The sequence below is a fragment of the Salvelinus alpinus genome, chromosome 33 (genome assembly GCF_045679555.1).
Source record: "Salvelinus alpinus chromosome 33, SLU_Salpinus.1, whole genome shotgun sequence".
NCBI lineage: Eukaryota > Metazoa > Chordata > Actinopteri > Salmoniformes > Salmonidae > Salvelinus > Salvelinus alpinus.
This window is the reverse complement of record NC_092118.1, coordinates 18,927,520-18,950,931: the sequence shown is the minus strand read 5'-3', so window position 1 is coordinate 18,950,931 and position 23,412 is coordinate 18,927,520. Positions and strand designations below refer to the sequence as shown.

The window sequence follows — 23,412 nt, the reverse complement described above, 5'->3', positions numbered from 1 at the left end:
CACAAAAGAATACATGTACGGCTAGTAAATTAGAGTTCCAGAGCAGCACCACTGATGATTTGGACCTAAATGTGCCAATCACAACCAGATGTTGTGTTGCCATGTTATCAGACTCTGGTAGCTAATTTTCGTCCTGCTTTGATATAGTTGGGCCTTCTCAGAGGGGGGTTGGGTTAGGGAGGGTGAGATGAAATGCCAGTGTGGAAAAAGCCTGATTCTGAAAGAGAGGGAGAGGGGAATCTGTTTATGCCATAGCTCAGCAGTGCTTAATTGAAGTCACGCAGCAGTAGGTCCTGCCCCACTGGCTTAGTGTTTGAAGTCCTGTGTCTGTGATGCTGTGCTTCCTGCCCTCCCAGGCGCCAGAGAAGCGCTGTCACACCGGCCAACTTTCTTTGATTCCATCTTGGTATCTGGGGTTTTCAGTCGCCTGGCTGCCAGTAGCCTTATTCTCTACCCCTCTCATCCTCATCCCTCACTCTCTTTCTCTTGTTTTCTTTATCCCCCCTCCCCTCTCTCCCTCCTCGTCTGTTTCTGTTTGTCTGTTTTCACTCTCTCCTAGTTTCTACAGTCTCTCTTTCTCTCCCCCTGCCCCCGCCCCCATTCTTGCTTGGCTGTAGTAGGATTACAGGCTCCTCTCCCATTGGCTAACTCGTCTGTCTCTGTGTTTACTGCTGTTACTGTGGGATACAGGGGATTTGCCCACTCCTTCCCATGATTAGAAAATGAGACCCATCTTAATGATGCTCTTTCATTATTAGAAAGGCGTCTTATGGCTTTACAAGTCATTTATATGGTATTTACATGGGGTTTAAATGTGTTATTTTTGGTGCATATAATGGTGTAATGACTTACTTTGTCATACCCCACAGTCTTTATGCCACAGATGGAAAGCATCTGGAGAGATTTCATAATTGGAGAGGTGGGTGTTTTGAGATTAATTGTTGTTGACTTGTTCGGGACAACGTTGATGTACTGGATCATCCTGTCTAGTGACGCTCTCTGTTTTTCCACTGCTTCTACACAGTCACTGTCACTTGGCATCCCAGCTCAGTCAGAGTGCACTATAGTAGTAAGGCCTTGGATGTTTGTGATTCATGAATCAGCTGAAGGAGCTGCTAACCTATTGCACAACTGTTGTGCAATACTAAATTGCTGAGAGTGGGCCTGGTCCAAAATGTCTGTCTGGTCGTGGTTCCAAACGGCATAGTACTAGACAGCTGGTCTGAGTTGTTGCAGGAGTGATTGACATAAAGAGTGTGTCTAGTTTTGAAGAACTGCTCCACATCCTGGCTTCTTGGAACAGGTTCTGGACTTTGCCTGAATCCACATAACCCAGAACCCTGTCTTAAGGAGAACCAGAACAGTGGGAGAGGACAGCCCAAGTGTCTGCTCTGGGTTTGATCTCCACTGTGATGCATTGCGATGGGCTGAGGTGCTTTGCCACGTGCTGTTGGATTACGCATCCCTCCCGTCAGAACCTTCTGGCTCTGGTCTTTATACACTGAGGAGCTGGGCTATTGACTGCTGAGCGTGACGGTTCACTTTAACACAGATCACTGTGCTGGCTGGCTGGCAGATCAATAGACTCACTGCAGTCAGAGTGGGCCCCTGGGAGAAGAGGATATAGCAGTATAGTAGTAATGTCACTTTGCTGAACAGGAGGATCTGTCCTCTCCTCCTGCTGCTGAACAGTGACAATGAAACTTGAGGAGGAGAGGGGACCTAATGGGGCCTGTCTCCTGGGCCCTGTTTAAATGTATAGTCTTGTTTAATAGGCTGAGTGAGTGGATGACTAAGTGAGTGGATGTACTGCTCTATCTCTGGTCTGAGGGCTTCATCAGTGTAAGACATGAGTCATGTCTTCTCAATGGACTGAAGATGACCTTAATGCTATGGAGCTTTCTGGAAACTCATCCCAGAACTAGTATTTCAGTGGAAGTAACACAGTAGATCGTGGGATTATCGGCCACAAATAAGTATTTATTAGTTCACAAGATTGTGGTTTCCGTGCGTGTGTGCGTGTGTGTGTCTGAGAAAGTGCCTCTGTGAACTGCAAGTTTGTTGACATAAGGGATGCTCGTTATGAAATCTGTCCAGTCATTGGTCATTGCTATTTCCCTGAATCCCATCCCTGCGGAAATAGTTGCGTTAACTCCTCTATCCTTCTCTCTCCCACTGGAGATTAATCCAGGTCCTCCCAAATAACTTCACCTGGAGGTGAGACGCAGAGCCAAGTCTGGAGCAGCAGGAGGGTACATGGGGGGCTGACTATCTGTACAGGGCCTGGAGAGCAAAGGAGAGGCAGGCTTTGGGGCTTTGGGTCAGCAAGCTGAAAGACCCAGTTTGTGCCGTGTGGGCTGCCTGATGGTTTGATGTCTCCCTCTCTTTTTCCCCAATAAGACGGCTTTGAGGACAGGGCTGAAGTGGTGTGGAAAAGCCCAGCTGTAACACACTGGGCAGGCAGGCAGGCATGCTGCAGGGTCGTGGCTGAGGAGCCAGCTGGAAGAGAGAGAGCTTCTCTAAAACGTCTCCCAGCATGCTGAAAAACGTATTTTCTTCACCAGTCAACAGCCCAGTCCAGTCATGAAGGAAAATATGGCAATTTACTGAGAAAATCGACATCCATCTAATAATTCACACCAACACTGACGGTTGCCGTGACTTGTTTTGAGAATTCTGTTTATACAGTTATGATGACCTACCTTGGTCTCAGTCTCAGTTGTAGTCCCAAAATATTTTCTATAATAATTTAATTAGTTTACCATTAGTCATATTTTTGAGGACTTTGTACTTTCATATTGCCACTGTAATACAATATTACCAATAATTATGCACCATTCATTTGTAGTCTTAACTTTGAAGGGAACCACCATTCCCAATGCACCCCTACAGTAGCTATGCTGTCCTCAGCAGCAGTTAGGCTAGTCCAATGTCCTCCATGGCTGCTAGCTACATCAACAAACAAATGGTTTATTATTGAAATGAATCATACTGAGTTATAGTGGCCGACTAGAGAACAGGCGTAACACATACATATTCTGTCGCTGAAATGTAAACTCCATGAAAACTTCTACCCTCTGTGAGAAAATGGCTGTTTCATGTTTCCTATTACAGCACATTGGGTAACAAGCATAGATAGACATCAAATGAAACTAATATTATATAATATTGTATAAGTGTGAATAACACAGTCTTACAGGGTTTAATGTCAGCCCCAGGTGGGCATACAGGGCGGCATTGTGTGTGCTGCTGACTTTGGCACTGCCACACATGGAGAGAGATTACCCATCAGCCATTAAGCGCTTCAATAATAACGTGTGTGTGTGTGTGTGTGTGTGTAACAGGTAAATGGGTCTTTTGAATGAGGGGTTAACTACCAATAAAGATCTGTTTAGATTATACCCCCTGTTGTAGTAACGGGTGCCGTTGTTCCCAGAGAGAAGTTGTAGATACTCTGTGCTCTATTTCTGTATTGATTTGGTATTTTGGGTTACAAAATAAACACGCAGGCTGGGGGGCGGTTAGGGAGCGGGCCTTTCATTCTACTATTCCCCTCCATTTGCTCTGATGAGTAATAATATCCCCTCTGAGCCCCTATCCTGTGCCCCCTCTCCATCATCACCCCTCTGACCAGGCCACTGTGCCCATTAACTTTAACTGGCATCCAGGGCCGGCCGTAGCTAAGACTTATGCCATGTCAATGATATCTCAGTGAGAGTAACTAACAAGGTCAATGGGGGCCCCCTGGAGGTCAGGGCTCCTGGGCACGTGCCCTACATGCCCGATTGGTATTTGGCCATGATTACTACAAGTTTAGATAGCTGGCTAGACTATTTAACCAATCTAAAAATGATTAGTTGACATGACTACGAGTGACTCTCAGCCGACTGGACAAGAGGATTACTGCTGATGCACAGCCAAATCTCGAAATTACACCATGTGTATTCTACTATTCTATCTCTCAACAGAAATATATATATATACAGTGGGTATAGAAAGTCACCACCCCCTTTCAAAACGTTCACTCTTTGTTGCCTTGCAGCCTGAAATGAAAACCCATACAATTACTTTTTCCGGCTTTATTTACACACAGTAATCCACAATGTCCAAGTGAAACTCTGAAAATTAATTCAAAGTAAAACAGTAAAATACCTTGTTTGGATAAGTGAACACCCCCCTTGAATTGCAAACTTGCTGAGGTATAACCAACCACCTTCCAGATCACAAATCAAGCTAATTGGCTTAAATCTGTGATCAATTGTAGTGACTTTGATTAGATCAGAATAAAACCAGTTGTTCATATAGGACTCCACTGCTTAGTAGTGCAATTCAAAGTAAATAATCCACTATGGGCGGAAAGGTACTTTCAAAAGATCTACGAGATGAAGATTTCAAAGGCTTTGTCTATCCCATCGGAGCACAGTTAAGACCATAATCAAGAAGTGGAAGGCGTATGGCACCACTCAGACCCTGTATATATCAGGCCGTCCCTCCAACCTGGATGACCGGGCAAGGAGGAGACTGATCAGAGAGGCTACCAAGAAGCCAATGGTGACTCTGAAGGAGCTTCAGACCTTTATGGTAAAGACTGGTCAATGTGTGCATGTGACAACAATATCACAAGCGCTCCACAAATCTGACCTCTATGGGTGGGTTGCAAGAAAAAAAACACTCCTCACAAAAAGCCACATCAAGTCTCGTTTGAGCTTTGCCAAAAAGCACATTGTAGATTCCGAGGCCAAGTGGCAAAAGGTGCTGTTGGGTCATTGTCATGTTGAAAAGTGAACCATTTTCCCATTTTCAACTTCCTGGCAGAGGGCTGCAGGTTCTCCTCAATAATCTGTCAGTATTTTGCACTGTCCATTTTCCCTTCTATCCTGACAAGTGCTCCAGTCCCTGCTGAAGAGAAACACCCCCACAACATGGGAAAATGGTTCACTTTCAACATGACAATGACCCAATACACACCATGCAATTTGACTGAGCTTGAACAATTCTGCAAGGAAGAATGGACAAATATTGCACAGTCTAGGTGTGCAAAATTAGTGGAGACATTTTCAAAGAGACTCATGGCTGTAATTAAAGGTGGTTCCACCAAGTATTAACTCAGGGGGGAGTTCACTTATCCAAATAGGCTATTTTACTGTTTTACCTTTAACACATTTTCTGAGTAAAAAAATAAATAAAAAATGACTTGGATATTGCAGGTTAGTGTGCATAAATAAAGCCGGAAAAAGTCAGATTGTATTGTATGTGTTTTCATTTCAGGCTGTAAGGCAGCAAAAGGTGAACATTTTGGAAGGGAGTGGTGACTTTCTATACCCACTGTATATAATGTTTTGGTCGGGGGCCACCTAGTGGCCATGGGCCCTAAGCAACCGTTTAAGACACTTATGTTTAAAACCCTATGCGACTGCTTAAGATGCAGATGCTGGCATCTGACCTGCAGCCCCACTCCAGGTAGAGAGCACAGACTAGAGGTCAGCCTTTATAATATAATAGACATGCAAGACACATATATAATAGACACGCAAGAGACATTGCTGTCCCCAGTCCACCTGGCCGTGCTGCTGCTCCAGTTTCAACTGTTCTGCCTGCGGCTATGGAACCCTGACCTGTTCACCGGACGTGCTACCTGTCCCAGACCTGCTGTTTTCAACTCTCTAGAGACAGCAGGAGCGGTAGAGATACTCTTAATGATCGGCTATGAAAAGCCAACTGACATTTACTCCTGAGGTGCTGACTTTCTGCACCCTCGACAACTACTGTGATTATTATTATTTGACCATGCTGGTCATTTATGAACATTTGAACATCTTGGCCATGTTCTGTTATAATCTCCACCCGGCACAGCCAGAAGAGGACTGGCCACCCCTCATAGCCTGGTTCCTCTCTAGGTTTCTTCCTAGGTTTTGGCCTTTCTAGGGAGTTTTTCCTAGCCACCGTGCTTCGACACCTGTATTGCTTTCTGTTTGGGGTTTTAGGCTGGGTTTCTGTACAGCACTTTGAGATATCAGCTGATGTAAGAAGGGCTATATAAATAAATTTGATTTGATTTGATTGCACTCAGACATACATTACATACCAACCTGGAAAGCATAGCTTATAGATTACTTAACCATGTACCTTGGGGTCAATAGGTGTCCCTACTTCACACTGACATGCATACTTTCTCATGTACAGAGAGAGATATGAAAATAACTCCAAAAACACCACTTCAAGTCTGGGTGAGGGAAGAGGAAGTCTCTAATAGATGTTCCTCCTTTCACCATTTCTGTCTATACCCCATGCAATATCTGACCCTGGACAGTCAGTGAGTGACCCTGGATAACCTGCCAAGAGTTGGTCATCTCAGTCTGAGAAGGTTTGCCTCAATTGCTCAAAGGGGAAGAGGAACAGTCAGATTTTCTGAACAGGCTTAGTGCACCCTCTGCAGTTATGTTACATATCCTACACTCACAGTCATTACTGAATTCTTTTCTAACAGTATATGTAGCCTGTTACAAAGTACCACTTCACACATTAGGCCTACACCCCTACAGAATAAAACCTAACATCCTAAAACAAGAGACACACAGCACATTTATTTTTTATTTATTTCCTTTTAAAAAAAAACATTTTTACGAGTAACTTTAAAATGTTTAACAGTATCAACATCTGCATGGACTTTGATCCTGAAGATAAAAAACATAAAATTGTTCCTATTTCACCACTGCCACATTACTGTCATTAATTAACATGCCAACACAACTCACTCACCCAACCATGATCTAATAAAGATAACATACTATTGAGCTGTGGTCTTTATTGATTTGATGATTTTAATTGTCAGTGAATGGTTAACATAAAGAACAATTCCTGATCAATTATTAATTGTGTGCATCATATTCCCTGTGTGTAATGTGCATTGTGCAAAGGTGGATAAGGGAGAGGATTGGATGGCTGAGTCAAAGTCCCTTTTTGGGTTACTAGTGTCCATGTAACAGCCTCTACTTCATGTTGTAATCATATAGTAGCACGGCCTGGATGCACCAACACCAGGTCAGGGGTGGCAAACTCATTTTGCCCCAGGGGCCACATTCGGTCTTCACTGAGGCTCCAAGGGCTGCAATGAAAATGTGTTGTATTTCCTCGCTGTGGTTATCAGGGAGCTGGACACAGTCAAGAAACTGCAGGTCCATTATCATTTTTTCCCCTCCAAAAAAAACATTTTACTCAAACCAACCGTGGGCCGGATTGGATGTGTGTGTGTGTTTAGATCACACAGCTTTTTTTCTCCTCTCTGGTTGAGTAGCTGGTGCTGCTTGGTCTGCTTCTCAGAGGCAGGTGTGGACAGGAGCCATGGGCATGCCGTGGGCAGACTCTATGGGCATGTCTGCCCCCTCCCTATGTCTGTACACCTCAGTGCCAGTCTGTGTGGGCACCAGAGGCACCACTGGCAGAGCTGTTGGAGAGAGACAGGCATCAGACTGGCATTACACACACAGACTGAAATTGCATGGCTTTTACTACAGGTCCATAACAGTACTCTTTCAGGACATTAAGTTACCGTTGGTGAGCTAATCCCCTAAAAAAAGACACTAAGGTGGTAATTATAGGAATATTAATGATGGGAGACAGACATCAACATCCCTCAGGTGAGCTCAGAGCTGTAGGGACTGAGCCTGACGACCAGGGCTGGTGAGAGGGCCCAGGTTCCTGTGAAATGAGGCTGGGTTAGAGGGCCTGAGACAAGGGGAGCAGTCTGGGCCATGTGCCCCCTGTGGGGCCAGGCTGGCTCTGTGAGGGTGATAAAACTCTGGGGACGGTGAGGTCACTGTGTGTTATTCCTGTTTTGAAAGCGTGGGGGCATTACTCAGGTAGTCTCTTCCCACAGCTACCGTGGAGCACCATGAGGCTGGCGAGACAGACTATTACTTAGGAGAACCATGCTGCTTGGTGTTGTGAGGAGATCTCAGTGAAGCAAACCTGCTGACTCTGTCTGGGACACAGGCAGCAAACCAGCATCTGAGGTTTCACGCACCTGCTGCACCGCTAAATACAGGTGTGTGTGTGTGTGTATAAAGGTGTCATACATGGTGATTATGATGTATTTGTTTGCTCTACAGTAGCTAGCTAAATGCATACTAGTACACAAAGTATATTGACTTGTCCATGGATGCATTTGGGGGTACTCACAGCCAGGGACAGGTAGGATGACTGATGTGAAGTTGCTAGGCAACCCGACATGGCCTCCTAGTAGGTCCTGAGACAGGGTGTGATCTTGGGGTTGGGGGAACACCATTACATTTGAGTTAGAACCTGAGGAGGACCAGAGAAGAGAATAGCTGTATACTACTACACTACTACACGGATCCAGTTACCACAACAGCTCAAAGGTTACCCTCATTACGAATACTCTCAAGTCAGTAATGAGAGCTCACCATGAAACAGTATGATAACAACATAAGTGAAGACACAATGCACAGTGGACAGATTATATTGTTGGAATTGAAAGTTGACCTATTTTGGGTTGAATTGTTATTGATCTCTGTTGTTGATCTGTAAGGCAACCCAGTGAAAGTTAGTGGTATTCAGTTTGAGGGTTTTTACTGTAAGTATCTCTCCTCTGGAGCGTACCGTGCCCTGTGCGTTGTCCCAGGCCCCCAGTGGCCCCCTCCCCCAGTAGCATCTCCTGCAGCAGGCTGTCCACGCTGGGCTCCCCCAGGAGCCTGGCCAACTGCAGGGTCTCCACCATCTGCCAGGCCACACTTTGCAGGGGGGACAGCATCAGCAGCAGCTCCCCAAAACGCCCCCGCTGCTCACAGGTGGCCTCGTCCAGCAGCACCTGGGCCTGGAAACGCAGCTGTCGCACTGTCTGAGGGGCCTCCAGCCCTGGGCAGTCTGAGAGACAGGGAGAGAGAGGTAGGGTTAATATTGCACTCAGAGAGAGAGAGAGAGAGAGAGAGAGAGTCATCAATCTACACACAATACCCCATAATGACAAAGCAAAAACAGGTATATCGACATTTTTGCAAATGTATTAAAAATTAAATAAAATATCTCATTTACATCAGTATTCAGACCATTTGCTATGAGACTCGAAATTGAGCTCAGGTGCATTCTGTTTCCGTTGATCATTCTTGAGATGTTTCTACAAGTTGATTGGAGTTCACCTGTGGTAAATTCAATTGATTGGACATGATTTGGAAAGGTATACACCTGTCTTTATAAGGTCCCACAGTTGACAGTGCATGCCAGAGAAAAAACCAAGCCATGTGGTTGAAGGAATTGTCCATAGAGCTCCGAGACAGGATTGTGTCGAGGCACAGATCTGGGGAAGGGTACCAAAAATGTTCTGCAGCATTGAAGGCACAGTGGCCTCCATCATTCTTAAATGGAAGAAGTTTGGAACCATCAAGACTCTTCCTAGAACTGGCCGCCCAGCTAAACTGAGCAATCGGGGGAGAAGGGCCTTGGTCAGGGAGGTGACCAAGAACCCGATGGTCACTCTGACAGAGCTCCAGAGTTCTTCTGTGGAGATGGGAGAACCTTCCAGAAGGACAACCATCTTTGCAGCACTCCACCAATCAGGCCTTTATGGTAGAGTGGCCAGACGGAAGCCACTCCTGACAGCCCGCTTGGAGTTTGCCAAAAAGCACCTAAAGGACTCTCAGACCATGAGAAACAAGATTCTCTGGGCTGATGAAACCAAGATTGAACTCTTTGGCCTGAATGCCAAGCGTCACATCTGGAGGAAACCTGGCACTATCCCTATGGTGAAGCATGGTGGTGGCAGCATCATGCTGTGGGGAGGTTTTTCAGCGGCGGGGACTGGGACAGGATCGAAGGAAAGATGAACGGAGCAAAGTACAGAGAGATCCTTGATGAAAACCTGCTCCAGAGCTCTCAGGACCTCAGACTGGGGTGAAGGTTAACCTTCCAACAGGACAACAACCCTAAGCACACATCCAAAAATACAGTTGTGCCAAGCTTGTAGTGTCATACCTAAGAAGACTTGAGGCTGGAATCGCTGCCAAAGGTGCTTCAACAAAGTACTGAGTAAAGGGTCTGATACTTATGTAAATGTGATATTTCACTTTTTTATTTAGAAAAAATTTGCTAAAATTTCTAAAAACCTGTTTTTGCTTTGTCATTATGAGGTATTGTGTGAAGATTGATGAGGGGGAAAAACAATTGAATACATTTTATAACAAGGCTGTAACGTAACAAAAAGTCAAGGGGTCTGAATACTTTCCGAATGCACTGTATGTGCGTGTAGGCAGGGATTAGGTGAAAGTGACTGGTAGCAGGATAAATAATAATAATAATAGTAAATAGTATGGCAGCAGCATAAGTGGTGCGTGAGTGCGTGGTGGTGTGTGTGTATGTGAGTTTATGTGTGTGGGTGCAAGTGTGTCAGTGTAGGCGTAATAGGTGGATATACATGTAAATAGAGCTGAAAAGTGACTGGAAGCAGGAATATATAAATACATGTGCTTATGGTAATATTCTAATGGTAATATACAGTGTACTGTACATGTACACAGGAGTAATGGTGACCAGTAGCAAGAGACATAGATAGATACTAATGGTAATAGCAATCAATAATCAATGAACAGCAGAGTAATGGTAATAATAAATCTATTCAATACTCATTTTAGCAACAGCGTAGGTGTGAGGGGGAGCAGTAGTTGTTAGCCATTTAACAGTCTTATGGCCAAGGGATGGAAGCTGTTTAGGAGTCTTTTGGTTTGAGCCTTGATACAAAGGTATCGCCTGCCGGACAGGAGCATTGAGAATAGGCCATGTCTCGGGTGGCTGTAGTCTTTGGCAATTTTTCAGGCCTTTTCAGGCCTTCAGAGACCGTGTGGCATGTACTGACACACCCTGATCCGTTTCACCTGTCTTTGTGCTTGCTTCCACCCCCATCCAGTTGTAGCCCATCTTCCTCATTATCCCCAATGTATTTATACCTGTGTTATCTGTTTGTCTGTTGCCAGTTTGTTATGTTCGTCCAGCCTACCAGCGTTTTTCCCCCTGCTCCTGTCTGTTTCTAGTTCCTGTTTTCTATTTTTCCCGGTTTTGACCACTCTGCCTGCACTGACCCTGAGCATGCCTGCCGTTTCTGTACCTTGTCACACCACCCTGTATTATTGACCTCTGCCTGCCCTGACCCCGAGACTGCCTGCCGTTCTGTACCTTTTGGACTCTGAACTGGAATACTGACCTCCTCCCTGTAGGCTGTCTCATCAATGTTGGTGATTAGGCCTACCACCTTTGTGTCATCGGACAAACTTGATGATGGAGTTGGAGTCACGCGTGGCCACGCAATCATGGGAGAATAAGTATAAGCACACACCGCTGGGGGGCCCATGTGTTGAGGGTCTGCGTGGCGGGTTGAGTAACAGTGGTCTAGGACTTTAACGCCCCGAGTGGCGAAGGAGGCGTGTTGATAGAAGTTGGGTATCACTTGTCTTAGTGACGCAGAACTAAAATCACTGGCAACAAGAAAAGCAGCCTCCGGGTGCATGGTATCTTGCTTGTTTATAGCCTTGCCAGCTTGTTGTTGTTGTTGTCCTGAGGTGGAATGTACCCTGACTGTACAAAACATTAAGAACACCTTCTCTTTCCATGACATAGACTGACCAGGTGAATCCAGGTGAAACGTATGATCCCCTATTGATGTCACTTGTTAAATCCACTTCAATCAATGTAGATGAAGGGGAGGAGACAGGTTAAATAAATATTTTTAAGGGGGGGTGCAACTCAATATTAGGAAGGTGTTCTTAATGTTTAGTGCACTCAGTGTATACAGCAGTCACGATAACAGTCGTAGATACAGAAAGAGCCCAGGGCAGATGAATCGAAGTTGAAGTTGAACTCGGAATTGAGGTTATTAACTGCCGATCTGATGTTCAAAAGATTTCGTCGATCATAGGAATTTATAAATGCCAAAATAATCACAAAATAGCAAAGTTGGGTCAGAGCACGCAAGACGGCAGCCATACAGTACGGCGCCATTTTCACATACAGCACACGAGAGACACTTACATGTACAGTATGCTTATACTGAGAGACAGGGTGAAGCCACTGTGAGACAAACAATTCCTACAACACAGCACTGAGACAGAGAGAATGAATGGGAGATTAAGAGAGACAAATCCTCACGCTGCGGCCCTAGGAGAATAGAGAGAGATGGGATTGTGGTGGGGACATTATACAATATACTTCTTTACTAATTTAAATGCATTATGTGTAATAAACTAAACAAAAATGATTAGAGAAAGGTTAGGTAAAGGTAGTAAGGCAGGGTCACACAGGACAGAGCTGAGTACACGTTCGGTGTGTTTATTTCTGTAGGTAGTCAGTCATCTGTGTCAGACTTGGCCTGATGCTGCTGTCTACTGCTGTGCACTGCTGTGCCTGTTTGGCCAGTCAGTCTGTCAGACCGGTGGCCTGGCTCTGCTGTTGTAATCACCGCCTCAGGCCAACAGGCTGTAAAGTCCAGCAGCCAGTCACCTCTCCCTGCCAGGACCAGGACCTCGCCCAGATATTAATAGTTTCTCCCCAGAACACGATGAAACCTGTCCGCCAGGCCAGAACAAACCAACAGGGTGCCAAGGACAGAGCACAGAGAGCAGAGACAGTCCCAGGAGAGAACAACTGTGAAATAAAAAGATTCCTGGCGAAAGTCTCTTCCTTTGTCTGAGGACAGAGGAGAGGTGAGAAGAGGTGAGAAGAGGTGAGGAGGGGGGAGGAGGGGCAGGGGGGTGGCTGGTGGCGACCTAAGGACTGACTGACCAGGACTGAAGAAGACTATGGTTTTAAGACAGGCAAACTCGCTGTCGGTGATGTCCAGCTCTCTCAGAGGCTTGACCAGCTCCTCCAGGATCCGGGCAGCCACCCTGGACACCTCCACCTCAGGACCGCTCACTGGGATCACAAAGTAATTACCTGCAAATGCAATCCCCATATTAAATACTTACTTATGATATAAGTAAAGTAAAACTGTAAGTAAAACTTTATACATTAGGTAAGTCTGCTTCCTTTATTAATATACACATATGGTAAAAGCAGCATAGCTAGTCGACATTACCAACATTGGTTAAATATTTTTTAAATTCTATAACAATGATGAGAGCACATCCCAGACTCAGCTGAAATTTATATATTTTACCCAGAAGGATAATGTCATTGTAAGGCAGGGAGCGTTGAGCCACCCCTAGGATGAGGTGTTCAGCAGAGTGGGCTTGTAACAGGGATACCTGCACACAGACAAGACACAGCACAGAGACAACACACAGCAGCCATTACACAGACAGCCCTCCCTGCAACGTGAGTATTCCAACAGCTAGTGATCCAAAACCCAACACAAAGACAGCTGGGCTGAATGTGACCGCCTGCTTAGACAGGTGCAGCTCACATGTTCATACAGACACATTAAGTAGGATAACATCCATAGTTCCATACCCTGTCGTCAACTGGGAGGCTGCAGAACTCGGGGATGCGCTTGGCCCACTGCACCAGCAGGAGGAGCTGCTGCTTCATGGACTCACACACATCCCCCACGCATGCTATCTTCTTGCTGTTGATGTCACAGCTCATAGGGGAGGTCAGGGCTGGAAACTGAGAGTGGCACACAATAATGAGAGGTTCCACATTGGCCCTAGGTGTCAGTGTAATGTGAGAATGAAGAGAGGGTTGGAGGAGATGGATGGGGCAGAGTGCAGGGGTGAGATGATGGGTGCTTGGACAATCGTGAAGGGCAGAGCAAGCAGAGGCAGGTAGGGTATTGGGTGGGGGAAAGGTCACTTCAGAGAATGGTGGTAATAGAGAATATAAGGGTGTAAGATGAGAAATGGATTTTGGATGTGTGTTGTTGGTGGGTCTGTCTCTGGAACAATGCTGTTGGATGGTGATCAAAGCCCCTTCAGCACACATCTCACATTGAGGAGACATCGCATGAAAATTTGACCCAAATGGAAAACAGCCTGGCCAAATTTTGTGGTTCATTTGTCAATCATCCAATTAATTTCTGCCGCATTCCTTTCGCATGCAAAGAGGATATCTGGTTGTTATTATGTATTTGAAGCCAATTGAACGCTGGCACACAATCCAAGCCCAGGCACTGCCATTAAATAGGACTGCTGTGATCAAATGTGAGTCTCTCTGGGCAATTTGGCCATTTCTAAGAAGTAACTGAATCCAGCCTGCAGCTAGAATCTCCAGGGGACCTTAATGGCCGGCTGTCTAAAGTGCAGCCTGTATCCTCTCCATCTCTAGCCCTGCCACTACTGTGTTTCTGAGAAACAGATAAGGGGCTCTACTCTGGGCTGGATGGGAAATGGAAGCCTCTGGAGCACTTTGTGGCTGTGAATAGGGAGAGGTTTTAAAGTGACAATCTCTTACCTGATGCATGCTGGCCTCTGCCTGTAACAGTACGCTGATGGACAGAGTGCCCAGCCCCTGTCCCTCTCCTCTGCGGCTGCTGATGCGGTCCCGCTCGTTCTGCACGGCTGGAAATAAAACAATAGGAGGGAGGGAGAGTCCCTGGATTTCTTGTGTTCACTGTTTTACTTGGACAAAGTATACTCAATGGAGGGGTAACGTTGTAATTACAGCATACACCTACACTGAACAAAAATCTAAACACAATACCTAAAGTGTTGGTCCCATATTTCATGATCTGAAATTAAAGATCCCAGAAATGTTCCATATGCACAAAAAGCTTATTTCTCTCAAATGTTGTGCACAAATTTGTTGACATCCCTGTTAGTGAGCATGTATCCTTTGCAAAGATAATCCATTCACCTGACAGGTGTGCCATATCAAGAAGCTGAGGACAATTAAAGGCAACTTTAAAATGTGCAGTTTTATCACACAACACAATGCCACAGATGTCTCAAGTTTTGAGGGAGTGTGCAATTGGCATGCTGACTGCAGGAATGTCCACCAGAGCTGTTGCCAGATAATTTAATGTTAATTTCTCTACCATAAGCCACCTCCAACATTGTTTTAGAGAATTTGGCAGTACGTCCAACTGGCCTCACAACCGCAGACCACGTGTATGGCGTCATGTGGGTGAGCGGTTTTCTGATGTTGTCACGCCCTGACCTTAGAGATCCTTTTTATGTCTCTATTTTGGTTTGGTCAGGGCGTGAGTTGGGGTGGGCATTCTATGTTTTGTGTTCTATGTTTTCTATTTCTGTGAGTTTGGCCGGGTGTGGTTCTCAATTAGAGGCAGCTGTCTGTCGTTGTCTCTGATTGAGAACCATACTTAGGTAGCCTTTTCCCTCCTGTGTTTTGTGGGTAGTTGTTTTCTGTTTTGTGTTGCTGCACCTGACAGGACTGTTTTGTTTTCGTTCATTCTCTTTTGTTATTTTGTTTTGTGTTCTGTTTGAATAAATATAACATGAACACTTACCACGCTGCGCTTTGGTCGCCTCCCTTAGACGAACGTGACAGATGTCAACGTTATGAACAGAGTGTCCCATGATGGCGGTGGGGTTATGGTATGGGCAAGTATAAGGTATGGACAATGAACACAATTGCATTTTATCGATGGCAATTTGAATGCACAGAGATACCGTGACAAGATCCTGAGGCCCATTTTTTATGCTATTTTAGGTATCTGTGACCAACAGATCCATATATTTATTCCCAGTCATGTGAAATCCATAAATTAGGGCCTAATGCGTTTATTTCAATTGACTGACTTCCTTATATGAACTGTAACTCAGTCAAATCTTTGAAATTGTTGTATCTTGCGTTACTAATTTTTGTTAGACATTTAATTTTGACACTCATCTGTATTGAGACTATTTCAGAGCAAATTAAATTTCCAAATTCCCCATTGTTTGAAAAGTAACATCTCTAAATTTGATTCTGATTCTGCCAACATATTAAACCTGACTATGTAATTAGCCAAAGGAAGGCATGACGGGAGGCTGACAGTACAGGGCCTGATGATTGGGATTGTGTCTGACAGAGGAGACTGTCTCATAGTGACCTCTGTGCCTGTGTCATTACAATGGATGACCTCAGCCTGATTTCAGTCTGCTCCACAAAGTCAGACAACAAGCCCCAGTCTGAGAGCAATCAGTCACCACAGCTGACCTCTCAGCAGCCAATCAGGACCCCATTAATCAAACTGGAGCTGCAGAGACAGAGAGAGAGAGAGAGAGAGAGACCTCTGCCTTGGATACATGGCCGTGGGTGATGATGTCACAAATTAGTCCTCCATGGAGCATAAGTGAAGTGATAGATTGAAAGTGGCTGTGGACATTCAGCAAGGAGAATAGGAGGAGTACAATTAATGATCGTTGTCAAAAATGGTTTGTTAGAATTTGTTGTCTGGATTAATGTACAATTGAAACACATTAAACCAAAGGCTTATACACATTTACAAAATGGCATGTTCTGATATTTTGTGGCATAGCTTTGCTTTTTACTAAATGCTATGCTGAGTAGTCTGCAAAATTAATAGGGCAAATGTTTGAATCTTTCTCCCTGACCATCACTAAGGGTGCTCAGCTCAGCTTCAGTTTCTCTCTTACGTAACATTCCTCTGGAATGAGGGCTCAGCAAAGAGAGGTATTTCTCTTTTGAAAAAGCCAGAACAAATAATTGCCCATGCTCTGCCATTTTAATTATTAATGTGAGGGGCCATTCATGGATCCTCTAATCCCGTCTCTCTCTCCCGGTTATCATCGGCAACCAGTGGAAGATAAGGTCTACAGTGCACACTACAAACAGCCACTCACTCAGTATTGCTCAAGAGAGTGGCATGTTGATCTTGTTGCTTTTCCCCCACAGTAAGTGGTGCATACACTCTTAGAAAAAAGGGTTCCAAAAGTGTTTTTCGGCTGTCCCCATAGGAGAACCCTTTTTGGTTCCAGGTAAAACCCTTTTGGGTTCCATGTAGAGGGTTCTACCAGGAACCAAAACGTTTTCTTCAAAGGGTTCTCCTATGGGGATAGCCAAAGAACCCTTTTAGGTTCTAGATACCCCTGCACATCGACTCGATACTGTTACCCCGTGTATTTATTCCTTGTGTTATTAGCTTTCTAATATTCTGTTGTTTATGAAGGATGTGACAAATACAATTTGATTTGATTTGAGATAGCACCTTGTAGACCATACCCCACTCACTACCCCTGCCTGAGCCTCCACTACCCACCCCCGCCTGGCGTGCCTGCCAACCCCATTGCCCCCCTTGGCGTTGGACATGGTTATGCAATGTGAGTAAATATTGTGATTTGTCAACTTGCATATATGCTTATGGCTTTAAGAACAAAATGCAGTGTGTGTATGTGTGCGTGTGTGTGCTGGTATGCTTAAAAAAACAATTTTGAATTAATAATGTGGCAATGAATTGTGTAATTACTTTGTAGTGTGGTGCCATACAGTATGTAAAATCTATGTCATGATTAAACAACAAACCATCTCTCTCACCTTCCTTTCTCATGCCTGCTCGGAAACATTTCCGAAGCCTGCAGTAACGGCATTGGTTCCTCTTGTCTTTGTCCACAACACATTGCCTGCTGAACCTGCACACACACACACACACACACACACACACACACAATTAGATAAACTTCAATACAAGACAACAGTTGTATGATTCTGTAACACACAATCAGACACAAGTCTCACACTATGGGCTTCTGTAATTGTGATGGTGTCAGATCAGTGCTGTACAATTTCTGTGTTGTTGGCATACACATGTTCAGACAGGATCCTAACACTTAGTTCCAGACATATAACCACCTTTCATTGAAACCTGCGAAATGACAACTCCTATAGTCCATACAGTGTGGTAAAATCGACTTCTCACAAGAGAGTAAAACGCATCACACCATTGACTTGGAGTCTTCAATCACTGTATTAAGGTTATTGTCTCTTTGTCTGAACAAAACCCAGAGACTATGACACAGAAGTTGGCTTTCTATTCTTGGCCAACGCAATTCTCATACTTTCACTTACCATTGGATGTGGTTGAGAACCGTACCACCAGAAAAAGTAATCAGTTATTGAGATGGGGGTTGAACACTGTGAATGAAAGTACTTTACCAGAATTTCAGCAACATTTTTTTACCAGCTGCCCTAGTCGTTGGCAGTAAATTTGTCTCTGTATTGTCATGTGGGTCGGAGGTGGACAATAGTGCGCCTAATAATAATTCCAATGACCTGCAGTTCTAACAGAACCTTGGTGGTATCTCAAATGACACCGTATTTCCCATTTAGTGCCTTATTGTTATGTCTCAGGTCAAAAGTAGAGCACTATATGGGGATCCAGCCTGGTCTCATAGACTAGACGTAACATAGTAATTGTAAATCTGGGACACTGAAATTAGTATGATACAGTATGTTACATTTGGTATGGTTACATAAGACAGATGGTTATTTAAAGTAGGGTGGTTGGTTGAGGTGGATGGGTCGGTGGGTGTATAACGCAAATGTCTAGCAACCCATAGGTTGCGAGTTTGAATCTCATCAAGTTTAGCATTTTAGCTAATTAGCAACTTTTCAACTACTTACTACTTTTTAGCTACTTTGCAACTACTGTACTTAGCATGTTAGCTAACTCTTCCCCTAACCCTTTTAGCTAACATTTCTACTAACCCTAACCTTCACCCTTTTAATCCTAGCCATTTAACCTAGTCCTAAACTTAACCTTAACCCTAACCACCAAGTTGCAATTGGCCCGTGCAACCCAAGGTTTGATATCAGCATTAACAGAAACCCTCTTAAACCTAACCTCCAACCCCTAGCTTATGCTAGCCACCTAGCTAGAATTCATAACATCTCATATGTTTATCAAATTCGTAACATATTGTATGTTTTTCAAATTGTAATTCGTAACATTTAATACTAAATGGGTGATGGACATCCACAAATGAATACATACCATACGAACCGAACCGTAACATATCATATTAAATGGAGTGCTGCGGATTTATTTACAGAATAATACGTAATGCTGTGAGAACTGGTTCGATCAGATAAAAAAAAATAGGGCACTATATTGGGAATAGGGTGTCATTTGAGATGTAGTCGTCTTTTTCAGTGACCTGTGTGGTGATGAGTCTCACCTGCAGGTGTAGGCGTGGTTCTTCCTGACGCTCCTCCTGAAGAAGCCCTTGCAGCCATCGCAGCTGGAAGCACCGTAGTGTTTACCTGTGGCCCTGTCTGCACATATGGAACACACGCTCCCATTGGTCTGTGGCAGCAGAGGGGCAGGCTCCGGCATCATCAACTCTGTCAGTCAATCACAAGAAAATTATTGAGATTCATACACTACAGCACACTGGAGGTCTGATGTGTAGCTACTGCATGTGTTGAATTGACTCTTGACACTTGGGGACAGACATGCGAGGATATCTATTACTGATGACCTCAGGCTAACATTAGAAAGCTTTGGAGATGCACAATGGAATATTGGTATTGTAGGACACGGTTCTACTGTTACAGAGGGCCCCCACTGTTGATGAGTAAGTAAACATCTCCAAGCCTTGCTAATAAGCCCCAACAGCGTCTGCAGAGAGCGGATCACTCAGCTGAGAGATTGTCAACGCTGTGTGACAGCAGATAAGCACGATTACAGAGCGAATAATTAATCAACGCCATCATCAGCTAAGGTGATTAATGAATCCCTGTTCATTCCACCTCTGTGATGGGAAATAACCTTGTGCTGCACATAAAAAAGCACAACATTCAAAGGCAGAAATGTGTTGATTGTGAGCTTATAGGGCTGTAAGAACAATGGCAGAGTTGTGTTGTTCCCCAGGTCTGATGAGGTTTGGAGGGGGTAATAAAAGCAGGGTTTATAGGTAGAGATATCACTGCTGTATGTTGCTGCCAGACTCACAGGCCCTCAGAGGACCACTGCTGCTTATTACTCAGAGGAAGAGGAAACTCCACATTTAATTAAAGCAGATTCAGGTCAGTGGCAAAGACAAAGTCCACTGGCTAATTTTACACTGGGAGCTCCGTTTTAATTCAATCTCCCTCAGTGTTGCTCTAAATTGTGTCCTGTCAGTGTTCGATTGCTGCAGGATTGTCTCTCTTAAAACCACTGACCGTCAAATATACTCTGTTGGTGTAGTGTTTGTGCAGTCACAGGGACAATGGCCCCAGGCTGTAATGTATTTAAATTGCACACTTAGAGTTGGGAGACTGAGCAGCCAGGGATAACAATTTAACATGGAGAATGCTTTCTGTGGTCAAAGATCAGTTCGATTGAATTAAGAGATTAGAATACATCTGCCACACAGCTATCTGCCTTGGAGAGCAGTCTGCTGGTAAAGCATCTCCTTAAAAGTGCCAAAGAAAGGACCTGATTCAGCAGAACAGACTCCTAATGATGATAATGATAAGTTCAAATTAGATTATAAGGGAAAGCAGAAGAGGGGGAGGTCTTTAAATCACTCTCAGTATTGTCGGGAGTAATGACCGTTGTATTCACAGCATTTTGTGGAATGAAAGCTGATGTCATTTTATCCATGAGAAAATGGTCTTACAAATTCCTGTGTGCATGAGAGCTACATTGTAAAGCGCTGAGAGTACTTTTTAAAACCATGTTTTTCCAAGGGCACTGGGCCTCTTTTTGTAAGCCTGGTTTTCTTTCCAGCTGAATGGAAAGAACAGGTTTTAAAAAGTTACTAAGATCTACTCATGAATTTGAACTTATAAAAATGAATGGATATTCGATATTTTATATTATTTGAATGTCGTTTGAATATCATACAAAAACCCTCCCTCAAATGTCAGACCGATGTTTTGGTATTGTTGTGCACCAGTCTATGAGTGAAGAACAGACAGGTAAAGGTGTAATTATACCAGACGTACCTGTCTCTACAGGAAACACCCTGAGGTTGTCAAACTCCAGCATGGTGTAGGAGGGGTCAAGGGTGGTGCTGTAGTCTGTGGAGTCCAGATCCAGCACGTTCCCTGACAGCTTCATGGTTCTGGTCACTGCTTCAGGACGCCACACTAGGCCCTAAACAAAAGTCTGATTTATATGAGCAAAGGAACCAGAACAGGCTGCTGCACGATCTTCCTCTTCAGTTCACCACTCTGTTCCAAAATTAGCCACTTTTTCAGCACAATCACTTAATTCCTCTCTGTGTCTTCCTGATTGTCTAGCTCAGGTAAATCAATGTGTTGTCATTCTGTGTGACGCCGCTATTCCTCCACTCGTCACAGGCCTCCAATGTCCTGGTTCCTGTCCTGTGCTGATGTTTTCCTTGGCCCAGTGAATCATGTGCACCTTTTAGATTATTCCTTTTCTCATCCCAGTATTCCTGGCAGGCAGTTCTTACTCAGGTTGTATAAAAGAACAAGTTATCCAGTATGTATTTAGCTGGTAGCTAATGTTCCAGATCAGTGTGACAGATGCCAAACAGCCTTCCAAAGGAGGGAAAGAGAGAGACACTGAGATTTGGCCGACTGTCTGTTTGCGACTCTTATCAGAGTAGAGTATAATAAAGGTGAGGGTTCAGATGGAGGCAGGTAAACATGACTCACTGGGAAGAGAAAAAACAGCCGATAGGGTCAATGAGCTACGTTATCTTAATCACTTCTACGGCTGAGGAAAAAAGGGCAGCAAAAACTAAAGTATATGACCAGATCAAAGGTCATCATTACAGTGTGTTATCAGTTACTGCAGGTCAGTTGAGAATGGTATTTGAGTACCGCTGATCAATGTTTGATATTTGTAATTTCAGTAGACTTCTAGGGACAAAAGATGCCAGATTCTCAAGTTTGAGTGTTATTGTAACTGGACGAGAGAGTGTGCTATATTTCACCACTGGGGGCAGAGTTTGCTAGTTCCACTGGTCTGCACTCTGTTTCACAACGGGGAGGGGCTTCTTTCTTCACCTTTGCCCATGTGGAGAGCATGCCATCAGCTGTTTGGAGGTATTGATCAGAGGTAGAGTGATAACGTGTTTGCAAATAAAACTATACCTCCCCTGGGCCCCTTTATACAGATAGTGAATGCACTGTAGATAGCCTTTCTCTGACTTGTCTCTACATAAAACACAGGTTCAAAGCAGTGGAGGGTCATCTATGTCAAGCTACAATAAAATGACATTAGTATCTTCACAAAGCCACTTTGTGGTCTATCTACTGTTGTAGTAATGGAGTAACAGAATAATACAAAGCACCATATTAACAATCATATCATTTCGGTTTTAGATTATTAGGAAAGAAATGTGAAACAAAGCAGTAGACAGTAAAGTCCAACATGTATTTTTCCCTTTAAGTATCCAAAAATGGACAGAGATCTCATATTTTTAATAGAGTAAATTCCCAGACATCTATAAAAATGGACGTCTGGGTTGAAGAAGTAAAAAAAATTCAAATATGAGCCAAATCCTTTGTGTGCAAGAAATCAATAGTTTGTCTTATATTATAACTGAACAAATTGAGCATTCTAATGTTAACATTACCTCCACATCAGTGGAGGCTGCTGAGGGGAGGACGGCTCATAATAATAGCTGGAATGGAATAAATCAAATGGTATCAACCACATGGAAACCACGTCGTTGATGTGTTTGATACCATTCCATTGACTCCATTCCAGACATTATTATGAGCCATCCTCCCCTCAGCAGCCTCCACTGCTCCACATGGCAGAGACGATACGATGATGACGACAAGTTCACACAGTCTACAGTGCATTCAATACACTAGCAAACTTCTCAGCTCCCCCACTGACATACCATAGTCATACTGGGGCCATTTTACCCTTCCTGGGCTGGGACACTTCCTGGCCATCTGCAGAGGAGACAGATGTGCGAATCTGCAGAATATTCTGGACCTTCAGTATGTGAGACATTGTGTGTAGGCTAAAGGATAGGAGAGTGAGGAGTTTGGAAAGAATGAAAGACATAGAGAAATGTGAACGTGGCCATATGATTTTTACAAATTATAACAAATTATATGTCAGACCACATATGAGCTTTTCCAGGAGCGATATCCATCATTCTTCGGTGTAATGGGATTTCCTGGGTGAGCGGCTCTCCTTCCCTGAATGTCACGCTAGGCCGCAGGTCAGACCTCCCCTGGCAGTGGCGCTCTCTCTCTTATGCTGCAGCTTTGTTAAGGTGATTGATAGCTCATAAAACCTGTCAGTCACGGCAGGACGAAGGCAGAATGGTCCTTGGTGGCCTGTAAAATTATATCAGGTCCAGATAAAAAATTTCCCTTAAATTTAGATTATCTTGCTAAAGCATTGTAGTGTTCACAACTTGTATTACACAAAACAAATCACACCCCTTGACTTGTTACAGCCTGAATTTAAAATTGATCAAATGTAGATTTTTTTCCGCTGGTCTACACACAATACCCCATAATGTCAAAGTGGAATATGACTTTCAAAATGTTTAATAATAAATACATTTTTTAAAATCTGAAATGTCATGA

General features: G+C 44.1%; 1 protein-coding gene across 2 annotated transcripts; it reads right to left on the bottom strand.

The window, feature by feature from the left end:
- Positions 1-6,577: 6,577 nt before the first annotated feature.
- Positions 6,578-21,411, bottom strand: LOC139562909 (hepatocyte nuclear factor 4-beta-like). Of its 2 annotated transcripts, none has more exons than XM_071381067.1 (10): positions 20,833-21,411; positions 19,077-19,242; positions 17,437-17,531; positions 14,392-14,498; positions 13,453-13,608; positions 13,160-13,247; positions 12,784-12,936; positions 8,620-8,883; positions 8,179-8,301; positions 6,578-7,444 (listed from the first exon to the last, which is right to left on the bottom strand). In XM_071381067.1, exons 1-10 carry the CDS (start codon positions 20,945-20,947, stop codon positions 7,317-7,319), a joined length of 1,395 nt encoding a protein of 464 aa, XP_071237168.1. In that variant the 5' UTR covers positions 20,948-21,411; the 3' UTR covers positions 6,578-7,316. The 2 variants fall into 2 exon arrangements, with proteins under 2 accessions (XP_071237168.1, XP_071237169.1); XM_071381068.1 differs by having other exon boundaries at positions 8,179-8,262.
- Positions 21,412-23,412: the final 2,001 nt, after the last annotated feature.

Excerpts from the sequence above, each read along its gene's own strand:
- LOC139562909 (XM_071381067.1), bottom strand. The coding sequence starts at position 20,947 with ATGAAGCTGTCAGGGAACGTGCTGGATCTGGACTCCACAGACTACAGC. Across the intron at positions 19,243-20,832 it reads GGTGTTTCCTGTAGAGACAG|AGTTGATGATGCCGGAGCCT; the intron begins GTACGTCTGGTA and ends ATTGACTGACAG. Across the intron at positions 17,532-19,076 it reads AACCACGCCTACACCTGCAG|GTTCAGCAGGCAATGTGTTG; the intron begins GTGAGACTCATC and ends GTGTGTGTGCAG.